At 44.2% G+C, this 19,890-nt stretch overlaps 1 protein-coding gene across 2 annotated transcripts; it reads right to left on the bottom strand.

The window, feature by feature from the left end:
• Nucleotides 1-1,397: 1,397 nt before the first annotated feature.
• Nucleotides 1,398-15,939, bottom strand: Tmem263 (transmembrane protein 263). 2 transcript variants are annotated; one of them, XM_042693232.1, is made up of 3 exons: nucleotides 15,757-15,939; nucleotides 8,900-8,969; nucleotides 1,398-4,400 (listed from the first exon to the last, which is right to left on the bottom strand). In XM_042693232.1, exons 2-3 carry the CDS (start codon nucleotides 8,961-8,963, stop codon nucleotides 4,114-4,116), a joined length of 351 nt encoding a protein of 116 aa, XP_042549166.1. In that variant the 5' UTR covers nucleotides 8,964-8,969; nucleotides 15,757-15,939; the 3' UTR covers nucleotides 1,398-4,113. The 2 variants fall into 2 exon arrangements, with proteins under 2 accessions (XP_042549166.1, XP_042549167.1); XM_042693233.1 differs by lacking the exon at nucleotides 15,757-15,939 and adding an exon at nucleotides 14,773-15,013.
• Between the last annotated feature and the right edge of the window lie 3,951 nt (nucleotides 15,940-19,890).

Raw genomic sequence — 19,890 nt, 5'->3', positions numbered from 1 at the left:
CAAACCCCAACATCGCATTTAAAAAAAAACCAGATAAATGGAGCAGGGCTGACTTATGGGAAGAGTTAACACAAGAGGAGCTATTTAAGTTTCTTGTGTCCTCTCCATGATCCAAGGAGCAGGATTTCATTCTAAGGGTAAGAGAAGCCGTGGGAAATTTAATAATTCTTTTTTTTGTGTGTGTGGGGGGAGGGGGGGTCCGGTCGTGGGGCCTGAACTCTGAGCCTGGGCGCTGTCCCTCAGCTCTTCAGCTCAAGGCTAGCGCTCTACCACTTGAGCCACAGCGCCACTTCCGGCTTTTTTCTTTTTGCTTATTGTGGTACTGAGGAATTGAACCCAGGGCCTCATGCATGCAAGGCAAGCACTCTACCACTGAGCCACCTTCCCAGCCCAGCCGTGGGGAATTTAATTCTGACAAATGACCAGTGATACTCATAAACTATCCTGATGCCTTATATTACAGGAGGATTACCTTGGTAGTTAGGGTCAGTGGTGAAATGGTTAGGAGCCAACCCAGCGGGAACTGCAGTTGTGGGAAGTCAGCACTGAGGTATATATCCAGGCATCATTTGCAAATTGATGGTATGTAAAGCCATGGCAGTGAATGATATTGTAGACTTGGAACAGGATAGGATAACTGAGGCAAGGAAGTTCACTAGAAAAAAATTTTCAAAGATACATCTCTCTTGCTGTTGCCGGTAGCTCACGCCTGTCATACTAGCTACTCAGGAGGCTCGCAGTTCAAAGCCAGCCTGGGCAGTTAAATCTGTGAGATTCTTTCTCCAATAAACCACTCAGAAAACTGGAGTGGTGCTGTGGCTCAAGTGGTAGAACGCTGGCCTTGAGCTGAAGAGCTCAGGGGCAGCGCCCAGGCCCAGAGTTCAAGCCCCACGACCGACAAAAAAAAAAAGATACATCTCTCAAAATCAATGTTGTAGGAGAGGACCCAGCAAATCAGGGCCATACTGTGAGATTTAAAGTTGGCTCTCTAGTTACAGAGGACAGAGAAGAGAGCTCCCTGCTCGCCACTTCTTCCTCTGGTTTTCAAACTTTAGTGTACACAAGAACAACCCACAGAAGATGATAAAATGGGGTCCTTAGCTGGGTGCTGGGTGCCCAGCCTCATGCCTGTAATTCTAGCTACTTAGGCTGAGATCTGAAGGTTGCAGTTCAAAGCCAGCTCGGGCAGGAAAATCTGTGATATTCCAATTAACTGCCAAAAGCCAGAAGTGGTAAGGTGGCTCAAGTAGTAGAATGCTAGCCTTGAGCAAAAGCAGATTAGGGACAGCACTCAGGCCCAGAGCTCAAGCCCCAGGACTGTCATAATAAAAACAAACAAACAAACAAATATGGTCCTGACCCCACCCTGCAAAGATTCAGCAAGTTGAGATAAAACCTAGAAATCTGCATTTTAATCTTTATTAAGTTGATATAAATATATTTGTATTTTACTGTTGTGTTGGCATCAAAATACATATTATTCCAGGATGTCATGTATGTACATTATCACAAAAATTGAGAACTGGCTATGGCACTGTCTGAACTATATAACTAAAAGTTCTAAGATTACCCTGTTTTAAAATTTCTTTTATTTCTTTAGATCTTCATGAAGCATTCCAACTTTACAGATCATAGTGCTCTATTAACAGATTTATGTGTTCTTTTCCCATCCCTTTTAATACAAAAAAAACATTATTCAATTATTTTCATCTGACATTTCACTAAGTACAGGATTCATAATGTTGATATTATTAGATCAGTCACTTAAGCGGGTGACACAAATTTATCTTTGTTGTGCCAAATACCCACTCAAAAAACAAGCTGAATAACAGATGCCTCCAGGTGTATACAACAACCATAGTTTCTTCAAGTGAACTAGTCCTGTTTAACAGGTCAAATTGCTAGTCTATGTAAATAAACTGGAAAAGACTCACGTATACAGCTGTACATGTCATCAGATGGCAAGTTCATTCCACTAAAAAGTTTTATCTGACTGTACTTTTGGACAGTCGTCTGCTATTATTGCAGAAGTCCCTCCGAACAAAGTTGTAGTTTAGAATTTAAAACAATCGTGATGAGATAAAATATACCAGGGTAGCTTTTCTGTAGCAGAAAACTATAATTATAGCCTTTTTTTTCTCAAGCAATATTAAAGACAAGCAAAGTTGAAAATAAATATGCAAGCATATAGTAAGTTAGAAAAAAAATAGAAAAAAATTCAAGTACAAAGCACAGCAGAGCCTATGACTACAGAAGATAAATTAGAAATACAAACGAGCACCAAAGCAGTATTCCTTCTAAACAGCAGGAAACAAATTTTCCAATACCATTATTTAGATCATTTACTATTTGTCTGTTAACTTTGGAATTTAAAAAACAGTCCCATTTGTTAAGAAATCTGACCGAATAGACCAACAAATGTCCTAACCATACTACCATGAAATAAATGACTAATTCCTTGTGAACTGAAGTCCTTAATGACTTTTAAGTTTTAAATAAGCAGGAAAAAGTTCAAGAACCTTTTGTAGATTTGTTCAAATCTCTGCTGACACTTCTGGAAGGTTTTAAAAGTGACATTCTTATCCACTCGCCTATGTATTATTAATAATACCATTTAGTGGCTACAAGCAAACACTGAAGGCTCAGGTGTTAGGTTGATTTGTTCAGGTTCTCTACATTTTGGCTTGATTTCAGGACATCACCCCTTTCTTCCTCCATGAAATTTATGAGGGGCAGAGGAGATAAATCTCCAGACATAAAGAAAAAATATGAAGATTTTTCTGACTTGGACCAGAACCCTCAATTAAAAGGAATGCCAAATATACCTGCCAGTTGTTAAATTTTCACCAAACCAAAAAAATTCTAGCTAAGTCATCTTTGAGAATGACAGATGTGATGGCACATTTTAAGACGTGTCACACTGATCACCCAAACTGAAAAATGTAAGTTCCCTGCTTGAAACTGACCTGAAAAATGGTACCATGTCCACAGCAGCTTTGAAGGACTATCATGTATTTTAAAGCCTTTTGAAAGCATTTACATTTTACATTCAAAACTAATATATGGGGCCAATTTTGCTCAATTTAAGTCAGTCTTCACATATTTATAGTTGTTTCTGTATTTTTAAGAGACAGCTGCTGATAATTTAAGACATTCTAAAGACAGAAGTGGGGTAAAGGGTTTTTTTTCTATCTCAGATATTCTGAGTAATTTCTAAGAACTTAAAATCATATCTGTTCTTTAATATGAAACTCATAGCTTCCAACCAGCTTAGCAATGTTCCTTAGGGACTTTAAATGTACTAACAATGGAGTATGAACTCAAGCTGAAGTGCACAACTTGATTTTAACCACTGACACAACAGTTAGCAAGCACTATCTTAGCCACTGACAGCAAGAAATACCTTTAACTCATGACGGGATCCCAAGGGATAGCAGGGAACAACCTTTTAAAGAACTGGTCAATAATCCTAAGAACTACATATACTGAAGGTATTAGAAAAGATGTTTTCTTTTGTAAGGCATTAATGAGTAAATGAACAGAATACATGTCCAACAAAAGATGACTAGCAGTATCATAGAACCGTTTATCTTTTCTTTTAAACATTTTGAATTCCTGCTACTTTTTGCCAGCTAAAACAAGGAAAGAATGCCTCTTGGCCTACACAACTACGGTATAAAAAACTAAGACATCTGAAGCTATTAGGCACGTCAAAGGTACAGTTTATGGAGTTCAAGGTCCCTTGTATAAGGGGTGTATGAATTACCTGGCACATGTACATATGGAACTGTAAAGATCATCTACTGAATTCAACTTTCACATTTTTAGTCAAACTGAAAGACTTATAGTAAATATTGAAACATACCATATCTTCAGTTACAACTGAGTAAGTGTAACATTTTACCAGATAAAAAGCTGGAACTTAAGTATGAGAAACCTTCATATACTGTGCTAGTATTGGTCTCTTCTTTATAGATGAAAGCCATCAATACTTTCAACACAGCAGTTTAGAAGATACACGTCCAAAACAGGTGACTTGGTTGAGGTCTATAATTTAGCAATTCAATGCCACTGGCATCATAGTGCTGTGAGGAGCAAGCGTCTCTCCGTGTTTTAGTCTGATTTGTCTTTCTTCTTTCCTGTTAAGGGCACTTTGTTGACAACAGCAGACCCAACAGCTGTCACTCCTCCAGCCACAGCAGACACGCCCCCTTTCACCAGCCCTATTCCCATGGAAGGCACAGTTGTCACTGCTGTTTTGGTCACCTCCAGACTCTTCCCACCAATCCAAGCCACGCCTCCAATGGTGGCACCCACGGCCCCCTTTGTAACACTGAAGATACCCCCGGTTACCCGGGACAACATGCCTGGCTGCTGCTGTGGATGGTCTTTCATTGAACCTAAGGAGAGAAAACAGCATGGCATAGTCAGATCTAACGTCTTTAAAATGATCTCCTAGTCAGGAGGTTAGAGATGAGGAGGCCAGCTGCACTGCCGACACAAGTCTCTCCTGCCTTAAGGGCACAGTGGTATACATTTTTATGGCATCTTTGTCCAGTTCTAAGTCTATTTTTTGTCAGTCCTGGGGCTTAACCTCAGGACCTGGATGCTGTCCTGGAGCTCTTTTGCTCAAGGCTAGTGTTCTACCACTTTGTGCCACGGCACCACTTCTGGTTTTCTGGTAGTTAATTGGAGCATCTTTCCTGCCTGGGCTGGCTTTGAATTGCAATTCTCAGATCTCAGCTTTCTGAGTAGCTAGGATTACAGGCCTGAGCCACTAACATCCAGCTCAAGTCTTATTTTTTGAGACAGGGTCTCACTAGCCTGAGACAGGCTAGTTTTAAACTTGTATTCCTCCTGTCCCAGCCTCCAGAAGTGCTAAGTTTATAGGCATACACCAGTGTATGTCACCGTACTCAGTCTCAGGAGGCTGATGAGGCTCATGGTTCAAAGCCAGCCTTGGCAAAAAAGCCCTTGAAATTCTTACTCTCCAATTAACTCCCCCCAACAAAAAGGCTGGAATTGGAGCTGCGGCTCAAGTGTTAAGAGTACTAACCTTGAACAGAAAAGCTCAGGGACAGAGCCCAGGCCTTGAGTTCAGTCTACAGGACTCACACATACACACACAAAAGAGTAGCACAAATCTACATGTAACTTCAAACTCATAGAAATGACCAGCAAGAAGACTTCATAAAGCTTGAATACACCAGATTTTAACAGACACAGGCCTTTTCGCCGTAGCCCAGTAACTTAGGGAGTAATTTAGGTAAGCAATGATATTTTCTAAATTTTATGGAATAATATCACTTTGTGGATAACTGAAATGGCAGGTATACAGCATGCTACACAGCTATTAGTTGACATGGAGGTCTCACATACTTTTTGTCCCAGATGACCTTGAACCACAATCTTCCCCCAAATTCTACCTCCTGAGTAACTGGGATTACAGGTATGAATGAACCACTGTACCAGTCTGCAGTAGCTTTTTTTTTTTTTGGTCATGGGGCCTGAACTCTGGGCCTGAGCGCTGTCCCTCAGCTCTTCAGCTCAAGGCTAGCTCTCTACCACTTGAGCCATAGCGCCACTTCCGGTTTTTGGTGGTTTATCGGAGGTAAGATCTCACGGTCTTTCGTACCCAGGCTGGTTCTGAACCATGGTCCTTAGATCTCAGCCTCCTGAGTAGCTAGGATTACAGGTATGAGCCACCAGCGCTTGGCTATAGTTAATTTTTTTAAGCCAATGTTTTTATTAGAACTAATAACATATAATGCAAATTTTTAACTAACTGAAATGGCTTAAGAGTTATAAAAATACGATGGAAGGGGCTGGGAAGGTGGCTCAGTGGTAGAGCACTTGCCTTGCATGCATGAGGCCCTGGGTTTGATTCCTCAGCACCACATAAGCAAAAAGAAAAAGCCGGGAGTGGTGCTGTGGCTCAAGCGGTAGAGCACTAGACTTGAGCTGAAGAGCTGAGGGACAGTTTGTGCCTAGGCCCAGAGTTCAGGCCCCACGACCAAACCAAAAAAAAAACAACGGAAAAGCCTGCTTAATTGGTAACTCTTTTATAATCAAGGTAAAAAACATTAGGAAAAGAGTAAAAATCCTGATTTGAGGGTAACAGCCAAATGCTTCAATAATACTCCAGTAAAATGTTGTTGCTTTGCCTGATTTGGTTCATTTGCATTTAATCGAGACAGTTTTCTTGGTTAAGATAAATATTATTATAGTTATCTCTTCCCTCTGTAAGTTGTCTGCTTTTCCATATTGGCTTACAAAGACATTCCTGAGGCTCTGTTTCCTTCCGGGACAATCATGTTCCTCAGTGGCCTTTGTCCCTTACCTAACTTCTTCCCACAAAGTACTTGTTAATTCTTTCATTGAGACTTAGCCTTTCTAGCCCTAAAAAAAATAAAGCAAGGAAATGCAGCCATGGTACTCAGTAGACATTATGTTGAAAATGAACTAATCAACTTATGGGCAGGGACAGGAGGAGAAACTAAGGGGAAGGGATGACAGTGTTAAAAAAAAAAAGTACTCATTACCTGATTTATAAAACTGTATCTCCTCTATACTATACCTTAATAAAAACGAAAGCAAAAAACCTATTGTGTTGGTATGTTCCTATAATCCCAGCATTCAGGAGAGGTTGAGGCAAATGGATTAGAAGTTCAAGGCCAGTTGGGCAATGGTGGCTTACACCTGTAATCCTAGCTGCTCAGGAGGCTGAGATCTGAAGATCTTAGTTCAAAGCTGGCCCGTGCAGTAAAGTCCTTTAGACTATCTCTAATAACCACTCTCCCTACAAAAAAAAAAAAAAGTGGACCTGTGGCTCAGGCAATATAACACTAGCAATGAGCAAAAGAACCCAGGAACAGTGCCTGGGCCATGAGTTCAAGCTCCAGGACACATGGACGGACACACGGACACACAGACAAGAGAGACAGACAGACAGACAGACAGACAGACAGACAGACACACACACACACACACACACACATACACGGGCGAAAAAAGAAAAGTTCAGGGCTAGCCTGGGCTACATAGAAGAACCCTGTCTCAAAAGAAATTTTTTGTTGTTAATTTGATAGTAATATAAAATCTTCCCATAAAGAGACAACTTTGAAAGTAAAAGACAAGTCACAGAAAAAGAAAACAGGAAAAGAAATACATATATTTGTGCAGAGCAAAGCAGTGCACACCTTTAAATCAAAGACTAGGATGATGGCAGTTAAGATGGAGAGTTTAAGGACAGCCTGGGCTGTACATACATCAAGACCCTCTCTCAGAAACACAAAATAATATTTGTAAAGAATGTACAATTTATGACAAGCTTCTAAAATTAATCTTTTTCTTTTAAAAAAGGAGTTAAGGTAGTAAGCTATTTGTCCACTAAACAAATTTGTACCACCATGCCGGGCAAATCCTCCACTTTCTCTTAAGGTCAGTTTTTATTATGCTATTTTCCTAATGATTTAATTTGTGCCTACCAACATATGAAGCAACTTTTGGACAGTGTATAACAAAACTGGTTTTAAAAAAACCAAAACAAACAAAACACAATACCTATCATCAAGACTTCTATCTCTACAATGAACATGCAATTTTCCATGAAAGTCATTTCTTGCATAACATTTCAAAAGTAGGCAAGAAGTGCCCATAGTCACTTCTGATAGTTAGGGGATTTGGGGAGTAGTTAGTATTTCCAAGGCTTTTGGAAGGAAGCACAACAGTAAAATGATTCATGGTGTCATAATTTTCAAACTAAAAGAGACTTATGATTTAGAAAGACAAATTAAGCAGGCCCCAAGATCATGTATTAAGATAGGAAGAAAGCACTAGGCACTGGTGGCTCAGGTCTGTAATCCTAGCTACTCACGAGGATCATGGTTCAAAGCCAGCCTGGGCAGGAAAGTCTGTGAGACTCTTATCTCCAATTAACCACCAGAAAACTGGAAATGATGGTGTGGTTCAAGTGGCAGAGCACTTGCCTTGAGCTGAAAGATCTAAGGAACAGCACCCAGGCCCAGAGTTCAAGCCCTATTACCGCCTGCTCCCCCCCCCACCCCAAAAGAAAGGAAGAAAGGATGAAAGGACTCCAAACTGATAGTGAGTAATAGGAATAATAGGAATTTAATAACAAAACCCTGCTTCTTGAATTAGGTTGATGTATCTTATGCAGGGCATCAAAATTAAACATCTCCTTTCTCTGCCTTACTCTCTTTATAGATGAAAAGACATTCTTTTTTTTTTTTTGGCCAGTCGTGGGGCCTGAACTCTGGGCCTGGGCGTTATCCCTCAGTTCTTCAGCTCAAGGCTAGGGCTCTACCACTTGAGCCACAGCACCACTTCTGGCTTTTTCTGCTTACGTGCTGCTGAAGAATCGAACGCAGGGCCTCATGAATGCAAGTACTCGACCACTGAGCCACCTTCCCAGCCCGAAAAAACATTCTTGCTTGTGAAATTGTCTTAAAATATAACAGGACATAAACCTTATATAATTAAATTGTTCTTCCAGTGTTCAAGTCTCATGCCTCTCATCAGAAGCTTAAAATGTTTATCTTCAAGTGTGTGTGTCTGTGTGACAGGGCTTGAACCCAGGGCCTGGGAGCTTTTGGGTACTCTACCACTCTGATCCACAGCTCCACTTGCAGTTTTCCAGTGGTTAATTGAAGTTAAGAGTCTTGGACTTTCCTGCTGGCTTCAAACCAAGATCCTTAGATCTCAGCCCCCTGAGTAGGTAGGATTACAGGCATGAGTTACCAGTGCCTGACTCTTCAATTATTTTTGCAACATGTTTGCTGATCAGGTAAATAGGTTAGAATTCTTTAATTTTAAAAGAATCAGGGCTTTAAATCACTACAATATATTTTCTTTCTTAGTGTTATATATATACACTTACCTTCTGGTGGTTCATCACTAAGGTAGGATGGGATTTCTTGTTGATTTTTATCTGCCTGATTCATGATTTCCTAAAAAAAAAAAAAAAAGGCAATCCATACAAACATATTTCATGTTGTACACATTAAGACTTAATTAACTTTTCTCAGATAAATAACATTTTAAAACATCTACCACAGGACTATTTCATCTGAAGTGGCTGAGAGTAGCTCTAGGTTTGTCCTCCAGCACCACAAACAGAAAAAAGAAAAGCAACTTTACATTTTAGGGCTAGGGATGTAACACACTGTAAGGTGTTTGCTTACCATGCAAAGCCCTTGGGTTAGTTTTTTTTTTTTTTTTTTTTCTGTGCTGGTACTAGTGCTTGAATTCAGGGTCTGGGCGCTTTTCCCTTAGCTTTTTCAGTTAAGACTGGCATTCTACCATTTCAGCCATAACTCTACTTCTGGTTTTCTGGTGGTTCATCAGAGATAGGAGTCTCATGGACTTTCCTGCCTGGGTTGGCTTTGAACTGGTATGTTCAGATCTCAGCTAAGAATAGCTAAAATTGCCGGGCGCTGGTGGCTCACACCTGTAATCCTAGCTACTCAGGAGGCTGAGATCTGAGGATCGCGGTTCAAAGCCAGCCCGGGCAGGAGAGACTGTGAGACTCCTATCTCCAATAAACCACAGAAAACCGGAAGTGGCGCTGTAGCTCAAGTGGTAGAGCCTTGAGCTGAAAAGCTGAGGGACAGCGCCCAGGCCCAGAGTTCAAGCCCCACGACCGACAAAAAAAAAAAAGAATAGCTAAAATTATAAGCATAAGTCCCAGCACCCAGCTCCATATAATAAACGGTCTTGACAAAAAAAAAAAACAAAAACAAAAAAAACTAGAGCTAACAGTCAACTAAACATTTCTTGGTAATACATTCTTAAAGCCTAAATTATTGTAACCATATGCAAACAAGAGCTATGAAGAATATTGTACTAACAATGTAACACTAATTAACAAGTCATAATTAAGCTAATCATTGTTTTAGGTACAGAAGGTGGAAAATGCCTGCCATGCTAGGGTATTTCTAAATATATACATACATTTATAAACGCATATGAAGTAATTATAATTTTCTGCTATAAACATGTACTACTTTTGTAAATAAAAAATAGGCCTTGGAAACCAAGGATTTCAAAAATACTTTCTTTTTTGGTGATATTGAGAGTTTGAACTCAACACCTTATGCTTGCTAGCCCTTTTGATTTTAGTTTTTTCAGATAGGACCCTCATGTTTACCTGCAGCTGGTGTTGGACAGTAATCCTCCTACCTTTGCCACCTCTACAGTTAGAATTACAGGCTCACTTAGTTGTTGAGATGAAGTCTTGCTAACTGCCTACACTGATCTCTACCATACAAGTAGTGGAATTACACACATGACCCACCATCAGTTGTATTCTTTCAAATTCACCTGGTCTCAGTTATGACAAGGACTATTATTGCCTATGGCAAGAAACACTGGACAAATAGCTTTATGGGGACTATTACTACATTAGCTGTGCAATATTGTTATGGACATTACTCGCCATATCACTGCATAGATCTAATGTGGAACGCTATATATCTAGGTCATTTCTTTAAAGGCATTTAAATATTTAGAAAATGTCATTTCCTTCAAAAACTAGTAAGTTTTCTTTGGGATTTGTACCTTTTTTCAACTTAAAAGTTAGAAAGATATGGTGTGTCTCTTCTCTTTTTGGCTTTGAGGAGGCTTGTATTTAAACTGCCAGCCTAACTAGATAGGGTGGGGCTGGGAAGGAGGCTCAGTGATAGAGTGCTTGCCTTGCATGCATGAGGCCCTGGGTTTGATTCCTCAGCAACACATTAGCAGAAAAAGCTGGAAGTGGTGCCGTGGCTCAAGTGGAAGAGCCCTAGCCTTGAGCTCAAGAGCTCAAGGACAGAGCCCAGGCCTGGAGTTCAGGCTCCATGACCAACAAAAAGAAAAAAGAAAAAGAAAACTAGGTAGGGTTTTCTTTGGCTGCATAGTTGTACCTATTCTACCCCCTATACTCCTCTATATTCCCTTAAGACTTCTCCTCTGATTACTACTTTTGTAATTTCAATATCTTATTCACACTTATTCATACTTATTCATATTTGTGAAAACACATAGGACAAAAATGTTTGTAACCACGCTAACATGAAGCATCTCTAGAAAATATGTATAGCAAGCTGGGCACCAGTGGCTCATACCTATAATCCTAGCTACTTGGGAGACTGAGATGTGAGGATTGTGGTTTGAAGCCAGCCTGTGTAGAAAAGTCCATCACACTCTTATCTTTAATAAACTGCTCAGAAAAAGGCAGAACTAGTGGTGTGGTTCAAGTGGTAGAGTGTCTTGAGCACATATTGGCTCAAGTACCCAGGTCTTGAGTTCAAGCCCCAGGACAAGTTAAAAAAAAAAAAGAAAATACATGTATCAACATTTGGCTGGAGTCTTTAGTTAGAAAGGGAGGAAAAAATAGGGAAGGGAAGGAAGAAAACAAATCCCAAGCTAGTTTTGTGCTTAATGAGTAGGCAGTGGTATCTAGTGGCTTCCAGAAGCCACAAAATAGACATGATGTGTATATTTTAATCCACAGTTATTTAAAACACTTTATTTTTAAGTCCACACAGAGCAAAAAGCAAAATGAAAACATGGGAATTTTTTTTTTTTTAAGACATTTCACTGTTGGGGTGGGAAGATGGCTCAGTGGTAGAGCACTTGCCTTGCATTCATGAGGCCCTGGGTTTGATTCCTCAGCACCACATAAGCAAAAAAAGCCAGAAGTGGCACTGTGGCTCAAGTGGTAGAGCGCTAGCCTTGAGCTGAAGAGCTGAGGAAGAGCACCCAGGCCCAGAGTTCAGGCCCCACAACTGACAAAAAAAAAAAAAGAAATTTCACTGCTTCAAAGTACATTCTCAAAGACTAGAGATATGGCCCATGATTGCCCATGGTAAGTAAACCTGGGAAAGCAAAATCTGGGGAAGAGTGTTACTACTATGCTGACACTGGTGGGTGGTTCATACCTATAATCCTAGCTGAGATCTGAAGATCAAGGTTCAAAGCCAACCTGTACAGGACAGTCCATGAAATTCTTTTTTTTTTTCCCCTGGCTGTGGGCCTTGTACTCTGGGCTTGGGCGCTATCCCTCAGCAATTCAGCTCAAGGTGAGCACTCTACCGCTTGAGCCACAGCACCAGTTGGGGTTTTCTAGTGGTTTACTGGAGATGAGTCTCACGGACTTTCCTGCCTGGGCTGGCTTTGAACCTCGATCCTCAGATCTCAGCCTCCTGAGTAGCTAGTTAGTATTAAAGGCGTGAGTCACTGGTGTCTGGCCATGAAACTCTTATTGCCAAATTAAACTACCAAAAAGCTGAAAGTGAAGCTGTGGCTCAAGTGGTAGAGCAAAAAAACTCAGGACAGTGCCCAGAGCTCAGGCCCTTGGCTTAAGCCTTAGGATTGGCACACTTATACACAAGTGTACCCTCCTCACCACCACCACTGCAGTACAGCTATTTGTCTTAAACTGAGACTTGTGAAAATAAACATACTCCTAACCACCTAAAAAATACTCTGCGGATAAAATTTTAAAAGCATACACATGGGAATTAGTACTAATGAACAGTCAAAATGACATTTTGAAAAATGTTATTATTTTGTATGTTGTAGGGCTATCCTGTTTGGCACTTAAGGTTTTACACAAAACTAAAGTTCACAATTAGCAAGAATACCTTATCTCAATATGTACAACGTTAATCAATTATTCATTTAAGAACATGCAGGAACTGTCCTCTGCATATCACATTTTTTGGTCGGTTGTGGGGCTTGAACTCAGGGTCTTTTGCCCAAGGCTAACACTCTACCACTTGAGCCACAGCTCCACTTCCCAGGAACTGTTCTCTAGGAACTCCTAAGGCACTGGAAATGATGGACAAGAGCCTTTAGACCAAAGCAAAGTATGTTTTTTATGTTTTGTCTTTAAATCCTGATATGTGGACAAACTATTACAATGCAAACTAAAACTTCTTGAATGTGTGTTTTTAAAAGTCTGTGCAATGTGAAAGACTTATTTACTGTAACTGTATATATAGCATGACAGCAAATTCATCAGCAGTTAGTTTCAGGGGGAAGGGCCAGGGAATAATTTATCCAGTACAATAGCATCAAAGATAGCAGCTGGCAGATGTATTCAGCAAATATTAATAACAACACTATTCCCTAGAGGGTAATTTATTCCAATAATAGAAATAAGTAAACAAACGCCTCATGGAAACCTCTGGTTTTTTTTTTTCAAGAGAAGCCTAAAATTACTGATGAATCAATGTTGTTTGTGGGTTTCAGTAACATCTAATGTATAAATTGAAGCTTTTTGTGTGTGATGAAAACAGTCTAAAGACAGCATACAAATCTGCCTATGGTTACCACCCTTCTAAAGTACCAAGGAAATATAATCACACTAACACTTGGTATGAACTCAAGCACAAAACACAGTACACTTGAGTTTACTGTCAAAGGTGCTTCAAAATGTTATTCATCAACAAGCTAAACCCTTCTAGATGTGCTATACACATCTCACATCCTCACTCTGTTTCAGGTTGTTGTTTTTTTATACTTGTCCTGGGGCTTAACTCAGGGCCTGGGTGTGCAGTCCCTGAGCCTCTTTGTGCTCAAGGCAAGCATTCTACTGCTTCAGCCACAGCCCCACTTTCCATTTTTTCTGAGTAGTTAATTGGAGATAAGAGTCTCAGGGAATCCTGCCCCAGCTGGCTTTGAACTGCAATCCTCTATCTCAGCATCCTGAGTAGCTAGGATTACAGGCATGAGTCACCAGGGCCATGCTGCTTCAGTTTCTTTGCAAAGTAATTGCAAGGAGTTTCAAAAATACATTTGGACAACAGAGCTCTAAACACATACAGCAAGAATCAGTGTATACTAAGACACTACTTTACTGTTTTTAGAATCATCTAGTTGTACTGAATTTGCTGCTTGTAAAGATGACCCTCCCATTAAATGAACAATAAACTACAAACAAGGCATGAGGCTGGCAAGGGAGAAAAAGTAATCTATCAGTAAAACTTGTAAGGGCACACAGATGACATGACAATATCAAAGGAAACATTAACTCGAATTAAAATAGCATTGACACCAAAACCAGTACCTGAGTCATCTTCACTAAATCATGCAATCTGCATTCCTCTTACACTGTTGGGTTCAGAACAAGCATACAAAGACACCCCCCCCCCCTTTTTTTTTTTGCAATACTTGTGTTTAAACTCGGGACTTTTTTGCTTGCAATGAGGAATGTCCTCTATCACTTGAACCCCCATCCCTTTCCAGTCCTTTTGGATTTAGTTTTTTTCTCAGACTCTGCCACTTTTTGTCTAGGACAATCTGGGACCTCAATCCTCCTACCTACATTATAGCCCCTGCTTAGTTGGGATCATGAGGCTGGGACTCGCCACATCTGGCTAGTTTGTTAAGAGGAGAGGAATTCCTGTAACTTTTTGCCAGGGCTGGCCTTCAACTGAAGTCCTTCAAGTAGCTGAGACCCACAGAGGTGAACGGCCAAGCTCCACCCAAAGACCCTGCTCTTTAGATGTTTATCTATTACCCAGTGAGAGCTCATCAGGAAGTAGGAAAGGAGCAAACACACCCAGTTACTGAAACAAAGAAAGGTAAAGATTTTCCTAGAATTTAAACTATTAAAAAAAGATCGCATTCATAGAAAGCATTTAAACTTTTCCAACAAAGCTTCCTATATGTGGAGAGTTTTTTGGTTTGTTTTTTTAATCGAACTTGGTCTCTGACACAAAGACCGAAGAGGATGCCCGTGTGTGTCTGTGACATGGAAACACACACCTGGGTGTCGTTACCACTATTTCTGGGTTAGTCCTTGTGCACCTCCACACCAGTGGGAGTTAATCTCAAGGCTTCCACGACCGCGGAGGATCCCCACCGAGCTGGGCACCGAGCAGTGTGCACCGAGGTGCGACACATCCTCCAGGTGTTTGCGGCTCCGCAGCTGCCCCTCGCCCTCCGCGGCTTCCCTCCAGGCGTCGGCGCGGCTCTTTCTTTCCTTTGGCCGCGGGAGTGACGTGGCAGGAGAGACAGAAAATGACCCCGCGGGCGCCGCGGCCCGGCACCTCCTTCTTCCCTCCCGCTCCCACGCGGTGCACCCCACACCCACCCCGGGGTTCCGGAAATCCGACTGCAAGCGGAGGGGGTCGGGGGGGGGGGGCTGCGTGTGCGCGGCGGCCTCGGTTCCCCTCTCCCCCCCACCCTCCGGAGCGGAGAGGCGACGCGGGGCTCGGCGCTCCCCTCCATCCGCGCACTCGCAGGTTCCGGGCGGGCGTGGGAGCGCAGCCTCCCCCACGGGGGAAGGGCGCTGGGAGCCGCCACGGGGGAGGCGCGGGGTGGGGGGGGGGCCGAGCCTCGTGTACTTGAACCCGGGAACCCGGAGGGGGCCGTCGATCGCCGGGTCGGGTCCGGAGCGGCCGGGCATCCGCCGCCGCCGCCCTCCCCCTCCCACGCACGGCTCTCGCCCGGAACCCCCTCCCCGGCCCGGCCTGACAGCCGAGTCAGGCGGCTGGGTGCGGGGCGCCCGGCCCGGGAGGAGGGGTGGCCCCGCCGCCGGGGCTCCATCCGCCCCAACTTCGTCCCGCACCCCCTTTTTTCCCGCTCAGTTCTCCCCCACCCCCGCCACACACACACCCACGGAAAAGGCCCAGGCCGGGGCCGCGGAGGGAGCAGGTGAGGTGCAGGGCGCTGACCCGAGGCTTCGAGGGCGACAAGGGCAGGAAGCCAGGCCGGCGCCCTCGCCCCCCCCCCCGGCCCCCCACTCACCGCGGGGTCGGGGCCGGCGCCGGGGTGCCGAGGCCGGGCTGGGGCGGCCTGGGAGGGAGGCAGCGGCGGTGGCACAGCCCCGGGACTCCTCTCGGATTGTGGGGCCAGAAGACTCGGGCGGCGGTGGCAGCGGCGGCGGTGGCAGCGAAGGCGGCGGGGACGGCGGCGAAGGCGGCCTCTGGCTGCGGACGTGGCGCCCGGCGAGACCCGCCCCCTCCGCAGCCTCCTCAGCCCCCGCCTCCTCCCGCGGCTCCAGCGCCGACGCGCTCGAGCGCGCGCGCACGCGCACCGGAGCCCACCTCCCCCACCACCCCTCCCTCGCGCGCCCACCCGTTTCTCCAGAGGCCCAGCCCCTCCCAGCAGCCCCCAGCCCGCCTGCGCGCGCCTCTCTCTCCTCTCCGGAGATCTTCCCGCCCCTTTTTTTCCCCACTGCCCAATCAGAACTGAGCGAGGGGCGCAGCCTGGGAGACGCGCCAGCGGCGCCCCTCAAAGACCCGGATCTGGTTTTGCGACTCCTGTCAGAGGTGGTTTGTGTTTTGTGTTGGGTTCCTCCGTCGAGTAACGGTCTTGGTGTTTGGAGCCCTCTCCCGGGGCGTCGCCCGTTTCTCGGTGCTCGGTCTTCACCCCGGGAGCCGTAGCTGCGTTCCCTCGGGGAGTGGGGAGCCGGGCCTGCTCGCCGCCGCGCTCGTCGGGGCGTCCGCGCCGCGGGGCCCGGTGATGGGGTGAGGACGCGGTCCTGCCTGCAGAGCTGCGTGGTTGGTTTGGTGCGGGTCCCGGAGGCTGGTCTCCCGGCCTGGGAGCTGCCTGCGCCGGAGCTTTCTCTACGGCCGCTCGAGCCGCAGGTGAACGGGGGAGACGAGTCTCCCGAACTTTTCTACCCGGGCTGGTTTCGCACCGTGATCCTCGGCCCCTCCGCCGCCTCCCGTGTAGCTAGGGTGACGGGCGTGAGCCCCCGCGCCTGGTTTTTCTTGTGCACTTGGGATTCGTGCAAAGGGAGGGAGTGGCTTGGAACTTGCGGGCGCCCTCTCCCACCCAGAGGGCCTGGGGTGGTCCCAGGGGAGTGGGGGGGGTGGGGGTGGAGGGGGGTGGGGGTGGAGGGGAGTAGGCGTGGAGGGGGGCGGGGGTGGGGGATGGAGGGGCGGGGGTGGGGTGGAGGGGGTGGGGGATGGAGGGGGTGGGAGGGTGGGGGGGCTGCCCTGGCCAGGCAGCGGGAAGAGGGCGTTGTCCGTGGACGTGACTTGTCCAGCGCAGCTCGGGCCTGGGGTTCCAGGAGTGTTACCTAGCGCTTCCATGACAGGGGTTGGAATAGCGACCGCAGAAGGTGGGTTTGGGGGGCAGGGGGTGTCCCAAAAGATACATTGCACAAAGCCTGCCAGACCAGACAAACGCTACTCACTTTTCTCTGATCATTTTCTATATCCATAAAATGATGAGACTAAATCCACCCTGGTTTTTGTTGTTGTTGTTGTTTGTTTGTTTTGATCCAACACTGGTGGGTGTGAATGGCTTTATATAAACTGTGGGGTTGGACACTGATGTGGTATCCTCCCTTTCACAAGCAGCAAGTCAAAATAATACACAGGCAGCAAAACAAAACAAACGTCAAAACATATGCACGAAGTAAAAAAAAAAATCCTTATTAAAAAATCTTTTCTAAGGGCTGGGAAGGTGGCTCAGTGGTAGAGCCCTTGCCTTGCATGCATGAGGCCCTGGGTTCGATTCCTCAGCACCACATAAGCAGAAAAAGCCGGAAGTGGCGCTATGGCTCAAGTGGTAGAGCGCTAGCCTTGGGCTGAAGAGCTGAGGGACAGCGCCCAGGCCCAGAGTTCAGGCCCCACGACCAAAAAAAAAAAAAAAAAAAAAATCTTTTCCAAGTCAAGCACTAGTGACTCGTGAAGGTAAAACATTATCTTGGCTTGTTTTTGTTTTTGGATTTTTGAGAGTACTTTGTAACCTTACAAGGCCTTGACTCAATGCATCTTCCTCCACCAAGTACATTTAATAAGGTGCCTCCAGGCCCAGCTCTCCTAGCCTTTTAACATTAGCTAGACAACAGCTTACTAGAGTTTGTCATCCAGTGTAAAAGTGTATTTCTGTCCTCAATTTTTTTTGTTAAGTCTTGACAATTACCTGGAATTTTTTTTAATTTTCCTTTCTTTGCTTCAATATTCTTCTTGATTTTTCTGTTACTACTACTAATAATAGCTATAGTTTATTTAATGCAAGCTGTTAGCCTGAATCATCTCATTTCTTTTAACAATAAGACAAATATGTCCTATATTCACACAAAATATTGAGGCATGGAGAAATTAGGTAATTTATCCCCTGCTCATTTGTTGAAGATGAGGTTCTTGATTTAGTCTAACTCTAAAACCCAGTTGTTGTTATTTGGTTTGCCAGTCCTGCGGCTTTGAATTCAGGGCCTGGGCACTGTCTTTGAACTTCTTTTGCTTAAAGCTAGCACTCTACCACTTGACCCACAGTGCCACTTCTGGCTTTTTCTGTTTACATAGTACTGAGGAATTGAACCTAGGCTTCGTGCATGCTAGGCAAACACTCTACCACTAAGCCACATTCCCAGGCCAAACCCAGTTTTTTTTTAACCACTGTGTTCTGAGAGAAAGAAAATTAGCCCCATATGTTTGTAAATGGCCAAGTACTCTAAGAGGTCTTAGTGTTGCTAGCAGCTTACGTGGCAGAGCTAGACTTGGTGTTTTGTTGAACAGAAGTAATTTCAGAGAACATCAACAATCCATAATCATGATGGCAAGAACAAAAATAAGACTACTTTGCAATCATGTATGAACATTGACAAAATTTTGAGTGTTTTCCAAGCTACCAAATGGGATATACAAAATGAAAACACCAAACTAATACAATAGTTGTTACTTCTTCACTGCTCATTCTAACCTTCCTTCTTTGCAAATAAGATTTATCAAAATAACCAATCATAGAATTTCTCCTGCTTCCTGACAGTATCTGAACTACAGTATAGATCAAAGTTCTACTTAAGCCTTCTATCAAAACACCTAATGCGCCAGGCACCAGTTGCTCATACCTGCAATTCCAGTGACTTAGGAGGCCAAGATTTTAGGATCATGGTTCAAGCCCAGGCAGGAAAGACCAGTGAGACTCTTAACCATCTGAAAAAGCCAGAAGTGGAGGTGTGGCTCAAATGGTAGAGTGCTAGCCTTGAACAAAAAAAAATCTCAGGGACAGCACCCAGGCCCTGTGTTCAAACTCCAGGACTAGCACAAAAACAATAAAACAAACCAACAACTAACATATCTGGCATCTGGGTACACTGGCCTAAGTCTATAATCCTAGCTACTTGGGTGGTAGAGATTGGCTTATTGATGTTCAAGGCCTGCCTGCCCAGTCAAAATAGTTTGTGAGACTATCGCAACCAATGACTGGGCATAGGAGCCCATGCCTGTCATCCCAGCAACATGAGGAAACACAAGTGGGAGGAGACTGCAGTCTAGGTAAGCCTGGGCATAAATAAAGACCCTTTGTCAAAAATAAACACAAAAGAGGGGAACAGAGTGGCTTGACACAGTCCACCACCTTCTTGGCAAGCACAAGGTCCTGAGTTCAACTGCCCAATATAATTTTAAAAAAGAAAACTTAACACAGAGGTAGAAACTACCTTATTACTGAGCTACTCTATGATTCCCTGTGATGTGTCTTCCCTCTTGCTCAACTTGGTCAGCCAAAGTTCCTCCTGGTTGTCTTTCCCTAGAGAACAGAGACAGTTCTTTCTGAGTATCTACCCATTCTATGCAATGGAAAGCATAAAGCTTCCACCTCCAACTATAGGATTGTCACACCCAAACTAGAAGGTTTCTTTTTGTGGATTCTACATAGAGTTTCTTCAATGCAAAACTATATTTTTAAAAGATAATGAAAAAGAGCCAGTGTGGTGGTACATGTATGCAATCTTAGCAAATGGAAGGCTGAGGAAGTAGGATTGTGAATTCGAGGCTAGCCTGTGCTACATATCAAGTGTGAGGTCAGACTCGGATATCTAGCAAGCCCTGTCTTTAAAACTACAAATATTAGAAGCACAGGATGCTGAATAACTGAACATCTTTGTTTTTTCTTCATAGTGATGGGGATCAAATCCAAGTCCTT

This window comes from Dipodomys spectabilis, unplaced genomic scaffold (genome assembly GCF_019054845.1).
Source record: "Dipodomys spectabilis isolate Male_0828 unplaced genomic scaffold, ASM1905484v1 ptg000163l, whole genome shotgun sequence".
Taxonomy (NCBI): Eukaryota; Metazoa; Chordata; class Mammalia; order Rodentia; family Heteromyidae; genus Dipodomys; species Dipodomys spectabilis.
This window is presented reverse-complemented; position numbering and strand designations above follow the sequence as displayed.

Bases quoted from the DNA above. Each gene is read 5' to 3' on its own strand.
- Tmem263 (XM_042693232.1), bottom strand. From the start codon at position 8,963: ATGAATCAGGCAGATAAAAATCAACAAGAAATCCCATCCTACCTTAGT. The intron at 4,401-8,899 runs GTAAGTGTATAT...TTCTCTCCTTAG, and splicing joins TAGTGATGAACCACCAGAAG to GTTCAATGAAAGACCATCCA.